Source organism: Oncorhynchus masou, chromosome 3 (genome assembly GCF_036934945.1).
Source record: "Oncorhynchus masou masou isolate Uvic2021 chromosome 3, UVic_Omas_1.1, whole genome shotgun sequence".
NCBI lineage: Eukaryota > Metazoa > Chordata > Actinopteri > Salmoniformes > Salmonidae > Oncorhynchus > Oncorhynchus masou.
Window position 1 is genome coordinate 26,810,764 of NC_088214.1, and position 20,679 is coordinate 26,831,442.

General features: G+C 42.1%; 1 protein-coding gene across 5 annotated transcripts in view; it reads right to left on the reverse strand.

Annotated features, from left to right (window-relative positions):
• Positions 1-20,679, reverse strand: part of LOC135513735 (sickle tail protein homolog) — a 90,587-nt gene that overhangs the window by 40,650 nt on the left and 29,258 nt on the right. For 3 of the 5 annotated variants that reach the window (XM_064936630.1, XM_064936637.1, XM_064936646.1), the window contains 4 exons: positions 17,077-17,263; positions 16,652-16,850; positions 13,857-13,953; positions 1,315-1,395 (listed from right to left, as the gene is read on the reverse strand). In XM_064936630.1, coding sequence (XP_064792702.1) covers positions 1,315-1,395; positions 13,857-13,953; positions 16,652-16,850; positions 17,077-17,263 — 564 coding nt within the window. Of the gene's footprint in view, positions 1-434; positions 525-1,314; positions 1,396-13,856; positions 13,954-16,651; positions 16,851-17,076; positions 17,264-17,677; positions 17,730-20,679 lie in introns of those variants that run through there. The other 2 variants (XM_064936654.1, XM_064936663.1) reach the window with 2 other exon arrangements.

Below are 20,679 nucleotides of genomic sequence, written 5' to 3' on the forward strand. Positions count from 1 at the left end.
CACAAAGGTGGAATTGTACCACGGGTAAACGGCACTATCTGTTTAGACATGTCGTTGTTGCACAGTCATGCGTCACTGTGCAGAGTGAAGACACAGAGCGTTTGTTGTGTATGATGTGCGTGCAGGACTAGTTCAATACGCAGTATGAGTAATTCCCAACATTACCATTGACACATAATTCTCCCTGATCTGCATCTTTGTCTGTATTCATTTCAGAGTCTTTTCACAACAACAATCTAAAGACAACTTGTTCAGATCATAAGGTCATGTAAAATGGACTCTTGACACGATTCCCGTGAAAAAGTCCATTAATCAAGCATTGTCAGTTGATGTGTAAACATGCCAATCACTGAACTGGAGCAAATCTAAGCTAAATTACATTAGCCAGAAATAGTTGACTACAGACTCAAGAAAATAATTGTTATGGTACTCACAATCTTCCTAGTACTCGTGCTGCAGGTACATGCTTTACCTTTACCAGTTCAGCAGATTTCAAAAGTGATCAGAAAGTTATAGAACCGTTGCATGATGCAAGAGGGGTGTTGGCTAACTTTGCGTTCTGCTTTTTCATAGGGATTATCTATTCACCTTTCATAAAGTGGCTTGTCATAACAGATAAAACTGCATTTGGAATATTCTAGAATAACCCTAGAGTCAAACAGGTGACATTATTCACAACGACTGGGAATAATGTGAAAACCAGTTGTATTGTTTTATGACAATAAGAGCAGCTCATTCATACACAACAAGTCATTGACATGTACGTTGAAGTATTATTATTTATTTTTTTACCCCATTTTTCTCCCCAATTTCATAGTATCCAATTATTAGTAGTTCCTATCTTGCCTCATCGCTACAACTCCCGTACGGGCTTGGGAGAGACGAAGGTCGAAAGTCATGCGTCCTAAAAAACACAACCCAACCAAGCCGTACTGCTTCTTAACACAGCACGCATCCAACCCGGAAGCCAGCCGCACCAATGTGTCAGAGGAAACACCGTGCACCTGGCGACCTTGGTTAGCACGCACTGTGCCCGGCCCGCCACAGGAGTCGCTGGTGAGTGATGAGACAAGGACATCCCTACCGGCCAAACCTACCCTAACCCGGTCGACACCAGACACTGCCCCTAATCAAAACGAAACAAAACGGCCTAAACCCAGCCGTCAGAAAACACAGAAAATTAAACTTTTTTCAGTGTGTCAATCACTCTCGAGTCATCTGGGACCCACGAGCTAAGCCCAAGGGACTACTAGGGGGGCACTTGAACATTCGTAGTGTCATTCCAAAAAGTGAACAAATTCAACATCTACTCACAGACTCCAACCTTGACTTTCTCTGCCTCTCAGAGACATGGCTCCATAAACACTCTCCATATGCTGCTTTGATTGTGCCTGGCTACAATGTTTTCAGGAGAGACAGGATTGAAGGAAGAGGAGGGGGTGTGATTATTTACATTAAAGAACATATCCGATGTAAACAAATTGAGTGGTCATGTGATAATGAACGAGAATGTATCGGCCTGAAAGTTACACTGTCTCCCCAAATGTCTTTTACCCTCATTGGAATGTATAGGCCACCTTCCACCAAAAGTGTGTATTTTGATCAGTTTAATACCATGCTTAGGGAATGTGATTTTGGGAAAGAGGTCATCTTAATGGGAGATTTTAACATTAATTATGAAGACAAGTGTTGTAGGAAAACCCTCAAACGGATCACTAATACCTTTGACCTTACACAGCTAGTTAAAGGGCCAACCAGGGTGACTTGTTGCTCTAAAACACAGATTGATTTGGTGTTCAGTAATAAACCAGAGAGAGTGACTAAATCATTCAATATGGTTACTGGGCTGTCTGATCATAATCTGACACTTATAGCCAGAAAGCTGTCTAAGAGCAGGTTTAACCTCTCTACTGTTAGAAAGCCGGATCAACTCAGAATACCTAAGAGTGAATTAAACTATTTTGAAAAAGCAATTAAGGGAATAAACTGGAATGATCTCTTGTCCTATACAGACGTGGAAGCTGAAAGTCAGGTTTTTCTATCCACAATCCAGACTACAATAAATGGCTTCCTAAAGAAAATCAAATCCAAACCTGGCCAAAAGAGCACTCTTCCTTGGCTAAATGGAGAAATCTGGAAATTGATGAAAGAACGAGATTATGCTCTAAAAATAGCCCTAAAATCTAAATTAGAGCATGACAGACGTAGGTTTACCATGTTGAGAAATAAGGTGATGAAAGAAATCAGACAGGCCAAGGCAAACTTTTTTATTAACATAATTGGTGAAGCAAAGGGAAATTCTAAATTGATATGGGAGAATCTAAAAAAGTTAACAGGGAAAGATGATAGTAACACTGCAAAAAGACTAGAAATCATGGTGAATAACAATCTAACACAGGATGCAGTCGAAATAGCAATAGCCTTCAATTCCTACTTTATTGACTCTGTCAGGGCACTGACACAGAACCCCTCCACCGGTTTCTTGGGCTCAGTGCTAGTGAATGACACTCAACCTGTCTTCATCATAAGGGAGGTTTCTGAGTCAAAGGTGAACAAGGTGATTAGCTCACTAAAGAACTCTAAAGCCAAAGATGTGTTTGGGATGGACTCTACCTTTCTTAAAAACTACAAAGAGTCACTCATTGGCCCCATTACTAAGGTCACCAACACATCTATTGGTCTCGGTGTGTTTCCAAGGGTATGGAAGTCGGCCATAATAACGGCCATCTTTAAATCAGGCGACCCTGCTGACGTGAGTAACTACAGGCCCATTAGTATACTACCTGTGGTGTCAAAGGTTGTTGAAAAGTGTGTAGCAGAACAACTGATTGCCCACCTCAACAACAGCCCCTTCACATTACACTCCATGCAGTTTGGCTTCAGAGCGAAACACTCCACAGAAACGGCCAACTGCTTTCTTCTGGAAAATGTGAAGTCCAAGATGGACAAAGGGGTGCTGTTGGGGCTGTGTTTCTGGACCTAAGGAAGGCTTTTGATACTGTTAACCATGAGATTCTCATCACAAAATTGTCAAAGTTCAACTTTTCCCCTGATGCCTTGAGATGGATGAAATCATACCTTGAAGGCAGAACTCAGTGTGTCAGAGTGAGCAATGAGCTGTCGCCCTATCGTAGCTATGATGTGGGCGTGCCCCAAGGGTCAATACTGGGGCCCCTCCTGTTCAGCCTGTACATTAATGATCTGCCTTCTGTCTGTACTGGGTCTGAAGTTCAAATGTATGCAGATGATACAGTGATATATGTGCATGCAAAGAGCAAACAACAAGCTGCACAAGAACTCACTACTGTAATGGTCCAGGTTACAAAGTGGCTCAGTGACTAGTGTTTGCATCTCAATGTGAAAAAAACTGTTTGCATGTTCTTCACAAAGAGGGCAACAGATGCTACTGAGCCAGATGTCTATGTGTCAGGGGAGAAGCTCCAGGTGGTATCCGATTTTAAGTACCTTGGCATCATACTTGATTCCAACCTCTCTTTTAAAAAGCATGTGAAAAAGGTAATTCAAATAACTAAATTCAACCTAGTTAATTTCCGATTTATACGAAATTGTTTGACAACAGAGGTAGCAAAACTGTACTTCAACTCTATGATACTCCCCCACTTAACATACTGCTTGACTAGTTGGGCCCAAGCTTGCTGTACAACATTAAAATCTATTCAGTCTGTCTACAAACAGGCTCTCAAAGTGCTTGATAGGAAGCCCAATAGCCATCATCATTGTCACATCCTTAGAAAGCATGAGCTCTTGAGTTGGGAAAATCTTGTGCAATACACCGACGCATGTCTTGTATTCAAGATCCTTAATGGCCTGGCTCCCCCTCCACTCAATATTTTTGTTAAACAGAAAACCCAGACATATGGCAGCAGATCCACAAGGTCTGCCATGAGAGGTGACTGTATAGTTCCCCTAAGGAAAAGCACCTTTAGTAAATCTGCATTCTCTGTGAGAGCTTCCCATGTCTGGAATACACTGCCATCAGACACACATAACTGCACCACATATCACACTTTTACAAAATGCTTGAAGACATGGCTAAAGGTCAATAAGATTTGTGAACATGGTCCCTAGCTGTGTGTTGCCACTTTCCATGTTGTCTGTTGTCTGTAGCTTGTGAGGTGTGGAAACACTTTGTTGCTTTTTTGAATTTTGTCTTGCTGCTTTTTGCTCTATGTTGCTCTGTCTGTATGCTACGTCTTGCTTGTCCTATGTTGCTATGTCTTGCTTGTTCTATGTTGCTATTGTCTATATTGTAATTGTTTTTAATAACCTGACCAGGGACTGCGGTTGAAAATTAGCCGGCTGGCTAAAACCAGCACTTTTACCGAAACGTTGATTAATGTGCACTGTCCCTGTATAAAAAAAAAATATAAAAAAATAATAATAATTTAAAAAAATAAAAAATAAAAAAAAATAATAATAAATTGTGCGTCGCCACATGGACCTCCCAGTCGCGGCCGGCTGCGACAGAGCTTGGGCGCGAACCCAGAGTCTCAGGTGGCACAGCAAGCGCTGCAATGCAGTGTCCTAGACCACTGCGCCACCTGGGAGGCCTGTTGTAGTATTTTAAACTCAGTTTGTGCATAATTCTAGCAAAATTCCCTTCATGATCTTTTGCGCATAACATTGATACCCAAATATTTCCACAATAAAGCAGACAGACATTTAACATAGGCCTGCTACAATGAAAATATTCTTATCTTGTTTTCCCACATTTCCCCTTTTCTCAACCTGTGCAAAAACAACAGGAGTGCCTCAAACAGGAAATATTTTTAGAGTATGGCATTATCAATCTTATCTGGTCAGAAATACCCTAAAACACATGGGGCTATTCCATCTATGGAAAAATATGCTGGGCTGACCACCAGTGGGTACAGTAATAAACTTAAACAAAAGACACATTTTCATGCCGACATGCATTCCAGACCAGGGTAAAAGTGTTATCATCTTTCATCCACAAGCCTAAATGTCTCTGTGCCTACACAAAAAGATTCCAAAAGAGTTACGCGGCTGTCCACACAGGAAAAAAGAGGTAGAATCCTTTTGGGTTCCACGTAAAACCCTCTGTGGAAAAGGTTCTACATGGGACTCAAAAAGGTTCTACCTAAAACCAAAAGTGTTTTACAAGGAGCCTAAAGGGGTTCTTCAAAGGGGTTTCTTATGGGGACAACCGAATAACCCTTTCAGGTTCTAGAGAGCACATTGTTTTCTTTCTGTGAAGAGGAAGATCTGCACTACCACAGACATCATATGCATTTATGGGCAGCAGGTTCCCTAGGGGTTACAGTTTTGGGCCAGTAACTAAAAGGTTGCTGGTTCAAATATCCGAGCAAGACACTTAATCCAGGGGCGACTTACTACTATGGCTGACCCTGTAAAACAATACATTTCACTGCACCCATCAGGTGTATGTAAAACAATATATATATATATATATATATATATATATATATAGTCTGATCTTGTGAGGTGTGAGTTAAATCAAGGTGTCTAAGGTGTGAGTTAAATCAAGTGGATCTGAGAATAAAGAATGTCCAGGATGGTCGGGCACTTCCTTCGGTGTTGCAACACAAGGTTGTACACAGTACGTCAATCTAACAGAACACTCTACTTTCTGAGCAACAAGGCCTCTGATCACTAGGCACTACTTCTCCTAACAGCACAACACAACGTGCTGAGAACAACACCCACCAAAGGAATTTGAGCTCTTTCCCAGCAGGGTTACATGCCTCCCAATTAGGGTTGCAAAATTCTTGGAACTTTCAACGAAGTGCCTTGTTTTCTGGAAATCCTGATTGGAGGATTCCCGGAATCAGGAGGGAAAACCAGGGAATTTATTGAAAGTTCCTGGAATTTTGAAACCCTACTCCCAATCCCTGGGCCACTCAGAAGCCCACCTGACCAACTGAGCTAATTGATCAGTTCAGTGATTGCCTAAATTCAACACACCTGTCCTTCCAGGTCGGTTAAATAAAACACATGAAGTGCCTGCAGCACTCCAGGACCAGGTTTGCCTACCCCTGCACTATGATGTCAATATGGTGCAGACCAGAGGCGGTCGGAGCTGTTTAAGAGGGAGGACATTTTTTACTTTTTATGAGAGTGGACTTATTTATATTACAGCATATTGGATGACTGTCATTCATATTCTATTCACCCAGTTCAATGTAACAGCGATAGATTTAGGCTACAACATGATAGTCAAATTCAATACCGCCTTGCACATCCTTGCCTACATCTAGTGGATCTAGGGGTGAAATCATTGGTCCAACAGTTGTAAATTAGTTTCTATTAGACAAATTCAGGTATGTTTATCCCTGTTTGGTTCCATGTGAGAAACGTTTTTCAACAGAATCGGTGGGATGAATACACACCTGATTACAAGTAAACACAGTTCACGTTCTTAGCAGCCACGTTGTATTCCTTCAGGCATCTACTCGCTCTCCTCCTCTCACCTTTTCCCTTCGCTTGTGGACTTCAATGCACAACACAACAGCTGTCTGTGGTCAGGTGATAAAACCTTTCCAAGCCATACCATATCATAACCACAACACACAGCCTACATCGTTGTCAACATATTAGCTAAAGTTATGTCATAGTCAACATAGCAAATAGAACTAATGTGTTAGCAAACCTGCTACAATCATGCAGTACAGTAAGTCAATAAGCAATTTAGCAGCTACACCAGCGGGCCCCGGTGTCAATAAATTAGTAAGACCAAAAGCTTGCTTAGACTTGGAAGAGTTCCAGTGTTGGATAGTCATAGCCAGCTAGATAACATAGCATCCCTCTGTTTGAGCTGGGTGTTTGAGTAGGCTAAACTAGCGAGCTGCATTTGCTAGCTAGGTAAGTAAAAGTGAATAAAAATGACTAAATATAGCTCTCTCTCTCTTGTTTGCTTCTCCTTCAATTTTTGAAGAAATTAATTTAGTAAAAACTGTTCAACTATTGCCTTTCTTGCTCTCTGTTTCAAATACTCACCACATTTTATGCAGCGCTAGGTAGCTGTAGCTTACGCTTTTACTACTAGAAGCATTCTCTAAACCTTTGATTGGTGGGCAACATGTCACAGTTCATGCTGCAAAAGCTCTGACTGGAGGACGTCCTCCAACCCGTCATAATTACTGTGTAAGTCTATGGAAGTAGGTGAAAACCAATGTACCCAGAGGAGAATGGAAGCTAGCTGTCCTCCGGCTACACCATGGGGCTACCCTAGAGTACTTAATTGCAAAGCAGTATGTTTTAATCAATTATTTGGTGACATGTCAATATATTTAGTATAGTTTAATCTAAAAAGGATAACTTTATGTTTCACAAAATAAATAAAAATTCACTGAGGAGGATGGTCCTCCCCTTCCCCCTCTGAGGAGACTCCACTTGTGCAGACGTCCACTATCCAAAACGACAAGATACAATATAAAATAACTTTCAACAGTTTGTTGAGACACAGCTCTGCCCTACTAAGCAAAAAAGCAGTCGATGCACATTTGGTCAAAAAAGTGTTATTATTTTATACATTAAATACATGCTTTATCATGTGGACAAAATATCCTGCCTCCATTGTGTTGTGTTATGGAGGGGGGGTCATGTTTGCAGTAACTGCAGAACGTTCCATTGAAACCAAGGAAAAAGGCAGTAACTGCCATCACTCACATCAGTTACTGCCTTTTACCTTGGTTTCACTGATCTTTGGGCTGCAGTGTCTACGGTTTACCTTGGCATTATTTATTGTCCTTTGCTGATACAAGTATCAAACTATATGACACTGACAACCACATACAAATAAATATATGAAAACAAGTTTGTGCTAAAAAAAAAATGTTGTCTGGGAAGCTTATTCCAGTGTCACAGGTCATGTCAGAGGTCAGGGTCAATATAAATAAAAAATAACATAATAAAACAACCACATCTCCAACGATCTGCCTACAATTCATTTGGCTGAACAATAAAAAAAAACTTAGAAGTAATTTATCACATTTTCACTCTATGAGCAGTTAATGCTCTTTGCTTGGTAGGGTAGAGCCTTCAGGAAGTATTCACACCACTTGACGTTTTCCAACATTTTGTTGTGCTACAGATTACATTTAAAATGGATTAAATTGTGATTGTGTGTAGGCCAGTGACACACAATGACTATAATGTCAAAGTGGAATGATTTTTTTTTTAAAGCTGAAATGTTTTGAGTCAATAAGTATTAAACCCATTTGTCATAGACAAGCCTAAATAAGTTCAGGAGTATAAATGTGCTTAACAAGTCACGTAATAAGTTGCATGGACTGTGTTTAATAATGGTGTTGAACATGATTTTTGAATGACTACATCTATGCACCCCACAAATACAGTAATATGCAAGGTCCCTCAGTCGAGCAGTGCATTTTTCAAACACAGGGCAAATCCAACACAGAGTACCACTCTTCATATGTACCAGCATGGTGGTGGCTACATCATGTTAAGGGTATGCTTGTGATCGGCAAGGACTATGGATATTTTTGTTGATAAAAAGAAACGGAATAGAGCTAAGCACAGGCAAAATCCTAGAGGAGAACCTGGTTCAGTCTGCTTTCCAACAGACACTGGGAGACAAATTCACCTTTCAACAGGACAATAACCTAAAACACAAGGCCAAATATACACTGGAGTTGCTTACCAAGATGACACTGACAGTTTTGAGTGGCCTAGTTACAATTTTGACTTAAGTCTGCTTGAAAATCTATGGCAAGATTTTAAATGTCTGTCTTGCAATGATGAACAAACTTGACCGAGATTTAATAATTTAAGAATAATGTGCAAATATTGACAATCCAGCTGTACAAAGCTCCTAGAGACTTACCCAGAAAGACTCACAGCTGTAATTGCTGCCAAAGCTGATTCTAAATTTAATATTTCTGTATTCCATTTTCTATTCATTTGCAAACATTTCTAAAAACATGTTTTCAATTTGTCATTATGGAATATTGTGTAGATGGAGGTTAAAAATATATATTTAATCAATTTTGAATCCAGGCTGTAACACAAAATGTGGAATAAGTCAAGGGGTATGAATATTTTCTGAAGGCTACAGTAGCTACAGTATTACTTTCCTCTGGTTTTATTTATATATGACATGAAATAACTCCGTGATGGTCAATAATATCCTAGTGTAACTATTTCGGAGACAGATTGTAACTGTAAAAGACATTCAGAAAATTCTACAGTAAATACTTGTCATTTCTAATCCAGAATGGGAGCTTGCCATGAAAGCATCAACATACTGTCAGTAGTACATTAGTGGCATGTAGCATGCTTTCAATTCAGTCCAATAAAGTGATCCTATCCCATTGGGAACAGACGTAATTTCAACGTCTAGTTTTTATTTACATTTATTTACATTATGTTGATGGCTTTTTGCAAATCCGATCAGTTTTCCACATTGAATCAAAGTCAACACATTGAATTTGGTTGTTGTTGAAATAACGTGGAAACCACCGTTTTTGCCTATTGGGAATACATGGCTAATGTGATTATTGGAAAAAAGACAGTTACGAGATGAGTTGTTCATACTATCAGAGTCATACTATACTGACTGACAGAAGAGCTCCTGAAAACAGACTTTTTTGGCCCGCGACCCTATTTTGATATTTGCGACCCCACCAAGTTAGCTAGTTGGCCGTTGATTACCTATGAAAGTCTATTACAAATCAGTCTGACAGTACTTTTGACTGTATTTCAATCTGAAGGAAGTATGGTTGGAATGCATAAGAAAGGTATTGGAAAGTTCAGAAGATCATCAGGCAATAATTGTGTACGATATTCTTCCAAGATTTAATGTCACATGCACATACAGTGAAATGCCTTTCTTGCAAACTCAAAACGCAACAATGCAAAAATCAATAACAATGTATTACTAGAAAACATAGCATAAATAAGAATAGGATTTATGAAATACACAATAAAGTAATATATACATTAAATATTTAAAAAGTCAGATCCAATACCATATTTACATGTGCAGAGATACTGGATTGAGGGAGGTAGATATATATAGGGGTAAGGGGACTAGGCAACAGGATACAAGATAAACAGAGTAGATGCAGCTTGCATGTGAGTGGGTGTGCAGGTGTGAAGAGTCAGTATGAATGTACATGAATATTATGTGTCAGTGACCAAATGATGAGTGACAGTGTGTGTGTGTGTGCAGCGCCCTGTGAGTGAGTGTGTGTGTGTGTTGGAGTGACAGTGTGTGTGTGTGCAGCGCCCTGTGAGTGTGCATAGCGACAGTGCAAATATTGAAATAAAAGGTTTATAAAGATACAAGGTAAACTCAGTCTGTGTAGCCGTTTTGTTTGCTATTTATCAGTTGTATTGCTTGGGGATTAGAAGTTGTTCAAGAGCCTATTGGTGTCAGACTTGATGCACACGTACCTCTTGACATGTGGCAGCAGAGAAAATAGTCTATGGCTTGGGTGGTTAGTGTCTGACGATTTTTCAGGCCTTCTTTTCACACCGCCTGATACAGAGATTCTCGATGGCAGAGAGCTCGGCACCAGTGATCTACTGGGCTATCCACACCACCCTCTGTAGCGCCATGTGATCGACAGCGGTGCGTTTTCCATACCAAGCAGTGACGCAGCCAGTCAATATGCTCTCAGTGGTACAGCTGTAGAACCTTTTCAGGATTTGAGGGCCCATGCCAAACTTTTTCAACCTCCTGAGGGGAAAGAGGCACTGTTGCGCCTTCTTCACAACTGTACATGTGTGTTTGGAACATTTTAAAACTTCAGTGATTTGGAAACTGAGGAACTTGAAGTGGTCTATCTGATCCACTGCTGCCCCGTTGATGTGGACGGGGGCGGGCTTTTCCCTGTTTCCTGTAGTCCACTATCAGCTCCTTGGTCTTGCTGATGTTGAGGGAGAGGTTGTTGCTCCGGCACCACACTGCCAGGTCACTGACCTCCTCCCTGTAGGCTGACACATCATCGCCGGTGATCAGGCCTAACCCCGTTGTGTCATCAGCGAACTTGATAATGGTGTTGGAGTCATGCGTATCCATACAGTCATGGGTGAACAGTTAGTACAGGAGGGGACTAAGGACACACCTCTGTGGGGCCCCTGTGTTAAGGGTCAGCGTGGTGGAAGTGATGTTGCCTACCCTAACCCCCTGGGGTCGGCCCATCAGGAAGTCCAGGATCCAGTTGCAAAGGGAGGTGTTCAGACCCAGAGTCCAAAGCTTGGTGATGAGCTTGGAGGGGACAATGGTGTTGAACGCTGAGCTGAAGTCAATGAACAGCATTCTCACATACGTATTCCTTTTATCTAGGTGGGTGAGGGCAGTGTGGAGAGCAAATGAGATTGCGTTGTCTATGGAACTGTTGGGGCGGTATGCAAATTGGAGTGGGTCTAGGGTGGCTGGGATGGTAGAGTTAATGTGTGCCATAACCAGCCTCACAAAGCACTTCATGATTACAGAAGTGAGTGCTACAGGGCGGTGGTCATTGTGGCATGAGGCTCAAGGTTGTTGTTGTCAAAGCGTGCATAAAATACATTGAGTTCGTCTAATAGAGAGGCATCGTTGGGCAGATAACGGTTGGGTCTTCCCTTGTAATCCATAACGGACTGTAGCCCCTGCCACTTGCGACAGGCGTCAGAGCCTGTGTAATACGATTCCAACTTATTCCTATATTGTCCTTTAGCTCATTTGACGACTCTGCGGAGGTCATAGCAGGCCTTCTTGTACTTATTCCTATCTTTGGCCATAGCATCAGGTTTGTCTACGATAGCGCTGTGTGCGGAAGCCCTGCTCTTTAGCTTAGTGCCAACCTTGGTGTTAACCTTGGTGTTAATCCAGGGCTTTTGATTGGGGAAGCAGCGAACCCTCACCGTGGGTACAACGTTGCCGATGCATTTGCCAATGTAACAGGTGACAGAGGTGGATAGCTCATCAATGTTATAGGTGGAGTCTCGAAACATATTCCAATCAACGCTAGCAAAGCAGTCCTATAGCATAAACTCTGATTCTGGTGACCATTTCTCAACAGAGAGAATCATGGGTACTTCCTGTTTCAGCTTCTGCTTGTAAACAGGAAGCAAGAGTACAGAGTCATGAGGCAAACCCCTCCCCCCCTTGATTTCCCTGACTCCACTGTCCTGTCGGTGAATAGAGAAGCCATCGAGTTGGATAGCCATGGCGGTTATCCTGTCCGAGAGCCATGTTTCTGAAAAGCAAAGAATATTGAGAGTCCCGTTGGTAGCAAATCCGCGATTGGAGGTCATCCATCTTATTATCAAGTGACTGTACATTAGCTAGTAGAATGGAGGGAAGAGGTGACCGATCCACCCTCTCTTGCCTCTGTAACGCCGGTGTTTTCTCTTGGGTTGCTCGAAAATTGGGTTGGAACTAAAGCTAGAGGAACCATCAAACAGGCAAAGCGTCAATACAGGACTAAGATCGAATCGTACTACACCGGCCCCGACCCTCGTTGGATATGGCAGGGCTTGCATACCATTACAGACTACAAAGGGAAGCACAGCCGAGAGCTGCTCAGTGACACAAGCTAAACTACCTCTATGCTCGTTTCAAGGCAAATAACACTGAAACATGCATGAGAGCACCAGCCAAAATGACGACTGACCCGTAGCACTCACGTCTGTAGCCATGAAGTGCTTTGAAATGCTGGTCATGGCTCACATCAACACCATTATCCCAGAAACCCTAGACCCACTCCAATTTGCATACCGCCCTAATAGATCCACAGATGATGCAATCTCTATTGAACTCCACACTGCCCTTTCCCACCTGGACAAAAGGAACACCTATGTGAGAATGTCTAAGTCTAGGTCCAAGAGGCTTCGAAACCGCTTCTACCCCCAAGCCATAAGACTGATGAATATCTAATCAAATGGCTACCCAGACAATTTGCATTGCCCCCCCCTTAATGCCGCTGCTACTCTCTGTTATTATCTATGCATAGTCACTTTAATAACGCTACCTACATGTACATATTACCTCAATTACATCGACTAACCCTGCACATTGACTCTGTTCCTGTCACGAGTCCGACCGAGGGTGGCTTCCCTTCCCGGTCGGGTGGCGCTCGGCGGTCGTCGTCACCGGCCTATTAGCTGCCACTGATTGTCTTTCCTCCCCCTCCTTGTATGTTTATTGGTAGCACCTGTTTGTGATGATTAGTTGGGCTTCTTTAGACAGCCGGCCCGCCTGTTTGTTGTGCGGGATTATTCATTGTAACCTTCGGCTCTGTAGTAGAGGAACGTGTTAGTTCCTGGTCGTGCATTTTTCAGTAGTCATTTTTCATTCCCTGTGTTTTGGGGCCGTTATTATTGTGAGCACCCTGTAGTGCGTTGGTGCAATTAAAGAGCACAGCATTGCACTCTCTGTCTCCTGCGTTTGACTCCACACCCACGACACCCGGAGCATTAAAGTTCCGGTACCCCCTGTATATATTCTCACTATTGTTATTTTACTGCTGCTTTAATTACTTGTTTATTTTATTTCTTATTCACATTTTTTAAACTGCATCGTTGGTTAGGGGCTTGTAAGGTCTACACGTGTTGTATTCGGCGCATGTGACTAAAAATATTTGATTTTGATAACTGTTTAGCAGGGTATACCCAAACACAGAGAAGAATAACCCTGCCTCTGATCCTACTTCTATTACAATCAAGAATACACAAGGTTGCTTTTATCCCTGTGTGTGTCTCAGAATGATGAGCTAAAGGCCCCTGGTTAGGGATTTAGGACCGGAAGCTTCCTTGATGTCAAAGGTAGTGCACTAGACAGATGGATTTAGGGGACTTAGGGGAGTTTGTGTGCTTGGCTGTGTTATCATTTGGGCTTCACTCACCCTGCCCTCAGCATTGTTAGGCCTTGCGTTGCTGCGATTGAAGGCATGTGCAGGGTCTTTGTGGTACACCTTCAGACAGCATCGAGATGTAATATTTCTGAAAAAAAGAAAAACGTCCAAATTTACACTGCTTGTGTGGACCCCTATTCCATTTTGTAAACACACACCATTTTGTAAAACACAGGTTTTATTTTTACATTTCTTTATTTATTTAACTAGGCAAGTCAGTTAAGAACAAATTCTTATTTACAATGACGGCCTAGGAACAGTGGATTAACTGTGTTGTTCAGGTGCAGAACGACAGATTTTTACCTTGTCAGCTCAAGGATTCGTTCAAGCAACCTTTCAGTTACTGGCCCAATGCTCTAACCACTAGGCTAGGTTGCTGACATCTAACAGCGAACTACACTCCACTGTATAATTGCTAGCCTTCACGGCACTATATTTCTCAGTCTACTGTAGCGCAGTGTTTCTCAAACCTCTCCTTGGGGGACCCCCAAACATTTCACAATTTTGTTGTAGCCCTGAACTAGCTCACCTGATTTACCTAGTCAAGGGGTTGATGGTTAGTTAACAAGTTGAATAAGGTTTGCGAGCTCTGAAATATATCAAATACATGGAACCACTGCCGTAGAGGAGTGTCTGTGCAGATTAGGGTGTGGTGAAGACAGACACCCTGTCATCAGCAGACATGGGCCTCCTCTCTTGTTGCCTCAACAATACCCCAATTAATGCCTCCCTGCCTACACTGAAAAAGAAGGAGGTGGAGGAGTATTCATGTTACGCTTAGAATGCTGAAATGCAGAAGTAGAGACTAAATTACTTGCAAGGCTTCCCCTGTAATTTGAAGATCTATACCAAAAGATGGATGTTTTAACAGCAGTGTTATAGATACTTGTACTACTATACAGCACACAAAGCTTGACAATCCCTTTTTTACCCGACCACACAACATACAGTAGCATTAGGTAGTATCATACTGTACCAACCTCCATTGTTAGGTAAAAGTGTGCCAATTTGTGTCTGTCAAGTGTTTAACTAACCCTATGAAAGTCACGCCAACTTCCTGTTGCAAGTCCTAAACAGTTTTTGAATGGGCTTCAAGCTTATATCATAAAATTCCTGAAAAAGTGGTCAATTAAGATACATGTAAAATTATATTCAAATTCGTGGATTAATTTACTTCTACTTGATGCTTTTCATGAAGGTTTTTGATTATGAAAATAAAATAAAGAATCAAAATCAAAAACATTTATGAAAAGTGTCAGGTTGAAGTAAATTAATCCACAAATACGAATACACAGTACCAGTCAAAAGTTTGGACACACTTACTCATTCCAGGGTTTTTCTTTATTTTCTTCTACAAAATAACACATATGGAATCATGTAGTACCAAAAAGTGTTAAACAAATCAAATTATATTTGAGATTTTAGATTCTTCAAAGTAGCCACCCTTTGCCTTGATGACAGCCTTGCACACTCTTGACATTCTCTCAACTACCTTCATGAGGTAGTCACCTGGAATGCATTTAAAGCATGCTATGCTTTATCTTGGCCAGGTAGCAGTTAGAAATGAGAACTTGTTTTCAACTAGCCTACCTGGTTAAATAAAGGTGAAATAAAAAAATAAAATAACAATTTTAAATTAACAGGTGTGTGCCTTGTTAAAAGTGAATTTGTGGAATTTCTTTCCTTCTTAATGTGTTTGAGCCAATCAGTTGTGTTGTGACATGGTAGAGTTGGTATACAGAAAAAAGCCCTATTTGGTAAAAGACCAAGTCCAGGTTATGGCAAGAAGCTCAAATAAGCAAAGAGAAATGACTTTAAGTCATAAATTAGTCATAAACCTCGATGAAGAGACTTGCTTGGGCCTAGAAACACGAGCAACGGACATTAGACAGGTGGAAATCTGTCCTTTGGTCTGATGAGTCCAAATTTGAGATTTTTGTTTCCAACCGCGTGTCTTTGTTAGATGCAGAGTTGGAGAACGGATGATCTCCGCATGTGTGGTTCCCACTGTGAAGCATGGAGGAGGTGTGATGGTGCTTGGCTGGTGACATTGTTGGTGATCTATTTAGAGTTCAAGGCACACTTAACCAGCACGGCTACCACAGCATTCTGCAGCGATATGCCATCCCATCTGGTTTGTGCTTAGTTGGACTATCATTTGTTTTTCAATAGGACAATCAACCAAAACTCACCTCCAGGCTGTGTAAGGGCTATTTGACCAAGGAGAGTGATGGAGTGCTGCATCAGATGACCTGGTCTCCACAATCACCAGACCTCAACCCAATTGAGATGGTTTGGGATGAGTTGGACAGCAGAGTGGAGGAAAAGTGGCCAACAAGTACTCAGCATATGTAGGAACTCCCTCAAGACTGTTGGAAAAGCATTCCTCATGAAGCTGATTGAGAGAATGCCAAGAATGGGCAAAGCTGTCATCAAGGCAAAGGGAGGCTACTTTGAAGAATCTAAAATATATTTTTTATTTGTTTAACACTTTTTTGGTTACTAAACGATTTCATGTGTTATTTCATAGTTTTGATGTCTTCACTATTATTCTACAATGCAGAAAATAGTAAAAATAAAGAAAACCCCTTGAATGAGTAGGTGTGTCCAAACTTTCGACTGGTACTGTACATTTACATGAATTTTTATGATATAAGCTTGAAGCCCATTCAAAACCAGTATGGGCCTTGCAACATAACATGCTCAATGGAGGGGAAATGTCATCTGAAGAAATAAATCACAACAGAAGGTAGAGTCACTAATGTACAGTAGATAGATGAACACACCTGACATCAGTTAGCTCGTGGTACATGTTCCTGGTCTCATCTTTGATGTACACAGCTACACTGGGAGACTCCAGCATCTTTATGGTGAGCTGCTGGGGGAAAGCACTAACAAACAGAGCCCTGATTGTGTCTATGCTGGTAATCTCATTGGGCATCCGGATCTGCTTGGTTTCCTCTGCGTACTGCAGGTACAGCACACCTGAAGAGGGAGGGTGAGAAAACACTTTGTAACATCAAAATTAGAGCGAGAGCGAGAGGGGTAGAGAGCGAGAGAGAGAAAGAGAGAGACAAAGACAGAGATCGAGAGAAACCGTGAGACCTCAAGGAGTGAGAGCGTAAAAGATTGGGAGAGAGAGATAACGTGTCAGAGTACAAGGACATGTGTGACATAGAGCATGCGAAAGAGAGAGCTCCATAGTACCTACCTAATGATCTGTCCCTGGTCTGGTTGGCAGAGCGGACCACCGGCAGGCTGGCCCGTGCCTGGCAGCCACGGGTGAAGACGGCTGGACCGTCTCCCTCTGACATGGTCTCCAGAGACTCCAACGAGAGGTGCTCGAGCTGCTCCCCTATACTGGGCGGGGGGCTGGCAGAGTGCTGGGGGCTCCTGACCTGTAGAAGCAGAAGGAGAGATGGAAGATGGAGAAACAGTCACCAACACACAATCACAAAAGTTCTATAGTCAGGGATGTGATGTATTCAACCTGAAGTTACATCTACTTCCACTAAATTACTGTCAAACATGCATGCTTGCACACAGAAATATGCTAAAGTAGGACCAGTCTGCTTAAGGGCACCTTGCTCACTTTTGAAAATAACAACTGTCAACACGTCTTTAAGTTAATTTGTAGTTAACTGTCATACTTGCAAAAAAAGCAGATTTAATGGACTTGTTCTGTGTATTTGGCAAACACATAATTTGATGTGAATGTGTCCCTGATGCATGCTGCCTCTGTAAGGGTTACTTCTGGGGACATCTGCAACCTGACACACAAACACGCACACTGAGTCACTCACAGCATTTACATTTTAAGCTTGGCACTGACTGGGTTACGCTGACACACTCTGGTGAATAACCACCTCAGGCAGCTCTGGATCAGAGTGCCCTCTCCTCTTCACTTTGACTCACATAATTACCACTACATTATTTGATGCACAGGAAATAAGTTGAATTCATGAAATGTACATAAATACAGTATAGCTAGTGGTAGTGGTATACATGCTTTGTTTCAGTTTTAACTCTGCATCTCATTACAACAGACCTATTCTATTTCTATGTCAACATATGCTTTGTTTGAACATGTATTTCTAGACTCATAAATATATCCAAATTCCCATAACAACAATGAACACGGAATAACAATACTCCAAATTTGGCTGATGTTTATTCTCTATCAACATAGTTTTGGTCTCTCCTTTCATTCCCATAATGGTAATGCTTTACCGATAATACTAAAACTTCAGAGCAAATTTGAGCTCAGAGCAAATCATTTGTTTAGTTAATCAAAAGGTACCCTTAAAGGCCTCCAATAACTTGAGCTGTGGCTACTGGCGAGAAAACACACTGGTTACATCCAATTATTCTTTCCCAATAGATTTACTTTATCTTTCATAAAATATATGTTCAGTATTTCCTACCTAAAAGAACACAAGATTTGGAGTTGACAACGAGCATGATCGTGATGGGTGTTAACTGTCATCCACTTCAGGTTGACCCTATGGGTTTCAGATATTGTGTTAATAATGCATTAGAAGATTTGACTAGCTAGAGAAGCTACCTGTGCTGGAGTTGAAGGCACCTACAAGTCAAAACCTTTACGGACTCCTACACTGGGGTTTTAACTTGGCTATGGAACAAAAATAACTGTCCCATTGTTTAGTAAGTGGGAGTAAAACCATGTATTACATACAATAATTACAGATGGATACAGTGAAACTACAGGTTCACACTGTGATAGTGATTACAACTGTGATACCGGTTTGAAGCTGGCACAATAATACAACAAGGGAAATGTAGTACATTGTAGCTACTAAATGCAGCTAGTTAATGTTTAAACCAGCGTCACTTAAGCGGGACTCAGCGATCTGGTTAGCTAAATCTTGCAAAGGTCCCCTCTAGAAGGACCTTGCCATCTGGGACACTGTAAAGTCCATGGAGAATAAGGGCACCTCCTCCCAGCTGCCCACTGCACTGAGGCTAGGAAACACTGTCACCATCAATAAATCCACGATAATTGAGAATTTCAATAAGCATTTTTCTAAGGCTGGCCATGCTTTCCACCTGGCTACCCCTACCCCGATCAACAGCCCTGCACCCCCCACATCAACTTGCCCAAGCCTCCCCCATTTCTCCTTCACCCAAATCCAGATAGCTGATGTTCTGAAAGAGCTGCAAAATCTGGACCCCTACTAATCAGCAGGGCTAGACAATCTCGACCCTCTCTTTCTAAAATGATCAGCCAAAATTGTTGCAACCCCTATTACTAGCCTGTTCAACCTCTTTCGTATCGTCTGAGATCCCCAAATATTGGAAAGCCGCGCAGTCATCCCCCTCTTCAAAGGGGGGACACTCTAGACCCAAACTGCTACAGACCTATATCTATCCTACCATGCCTTTCAAAGGTCTTCAAAAGACAAGTTAACAAACAGATCATCAAACATTTAGAATCCCACCACACCACCTCTGCTATGCAATCTGGTTTCCGAGCTGGTCATGGGTTCACCTCAGCCACGCTCAAGGTCCTAAACGATATCATATCCTCCATCGATAAGAGACAATACTGTGCAGCTGTATTCATAGACCTGGCCAAGGCTTTCGACTATGTCAATCACCACATTCTTATCGGCAGACTCAACAGCCTTGGTTTCTCAAATGACTGCCTTGCCTGGTTTACCAACTAATTCTCTGACAGAGTTCAGTGTGTCAAATCGGAGGGCCTGTTGTCCAGACCTCTGGCAGTCTCTATGGGGGTGCCGCAGGGTTCAATTCTCGGGCCGACTCTTTTCTCTGTATACATCAACGACGTTGCTCTTGCTGCTGGTGATTCTCTGATCCACCTCTACGCAGACAATACTAACCTGTATACTTCTGGCCCTTCATTGGACACTGTGTTATCTAACCTCCAGACGAGCTTCAACGTCATATAACTCTCCTTCCGTGGCCTCCAACTGCTCTTAAACGCAAGCAAAACTAAATGCATGCTCTTCAACCGATCGCTACCAGCACCTGCCCGCCCATCCAGCATCACTACTCTGGACGGTTCTGACTTAGAATATGTGGACATCTACAAATACCTAGGTGTCTGGTTAGACTGTAAACTCTCCTTCCAGACTCACAATAAGCATCTCCAATCCAAAATTAAATCTAGAATCGGCTTCCTATTTTGCAACAAAGCATCCTTCACTCATGCTGCCAAACATAACCTTGTAAAACTGGCTATCTTACCGATCCTTGACTTCTGCGATGTCATTTAAAAAATAGCCTCAAACACTCTACTCAGCGAATTGGATGCAGTCTATCACAGTGCCATCCGTTTTGTCACCAAAGTGACATATACTACCCACCACTGCGACCTGTATGCTTTCGTTGGCTGGCCCTCGCTTCATATTCGTTGCCAAACCCACTGGCTCCAGGACATCTATAAGTCTTTGCTAGGTAAAGCTCCACCTTATCTCAGCTCATTGGTCACCATAGCAGCACCCACCCGTAGCACGCGCTCCAGCAGGTATATTTAACTGGTCACCCCCAAAGCAAATTCACCCTTTGGCTGCCTATCCATCCAGTTCTCTGCTGCCAATGACTAGAACGAATTGCAAAAATCACTGAAGCTGTAGACTCATATCTCCCTCACTAACTTTAAGCACCAGCTGTCAGAGCAGCTCACAGATCACTACACCTGTACATAGCCCATCTGTAAATAGCCCATCCAACTACCTCATCCCCATACTGTTATTTATTTTTGCTCCATTGCATCCCAGTATCTCTACTTGCACATTCATCTTCTGCACATCTATCACTCCAGTGTTTA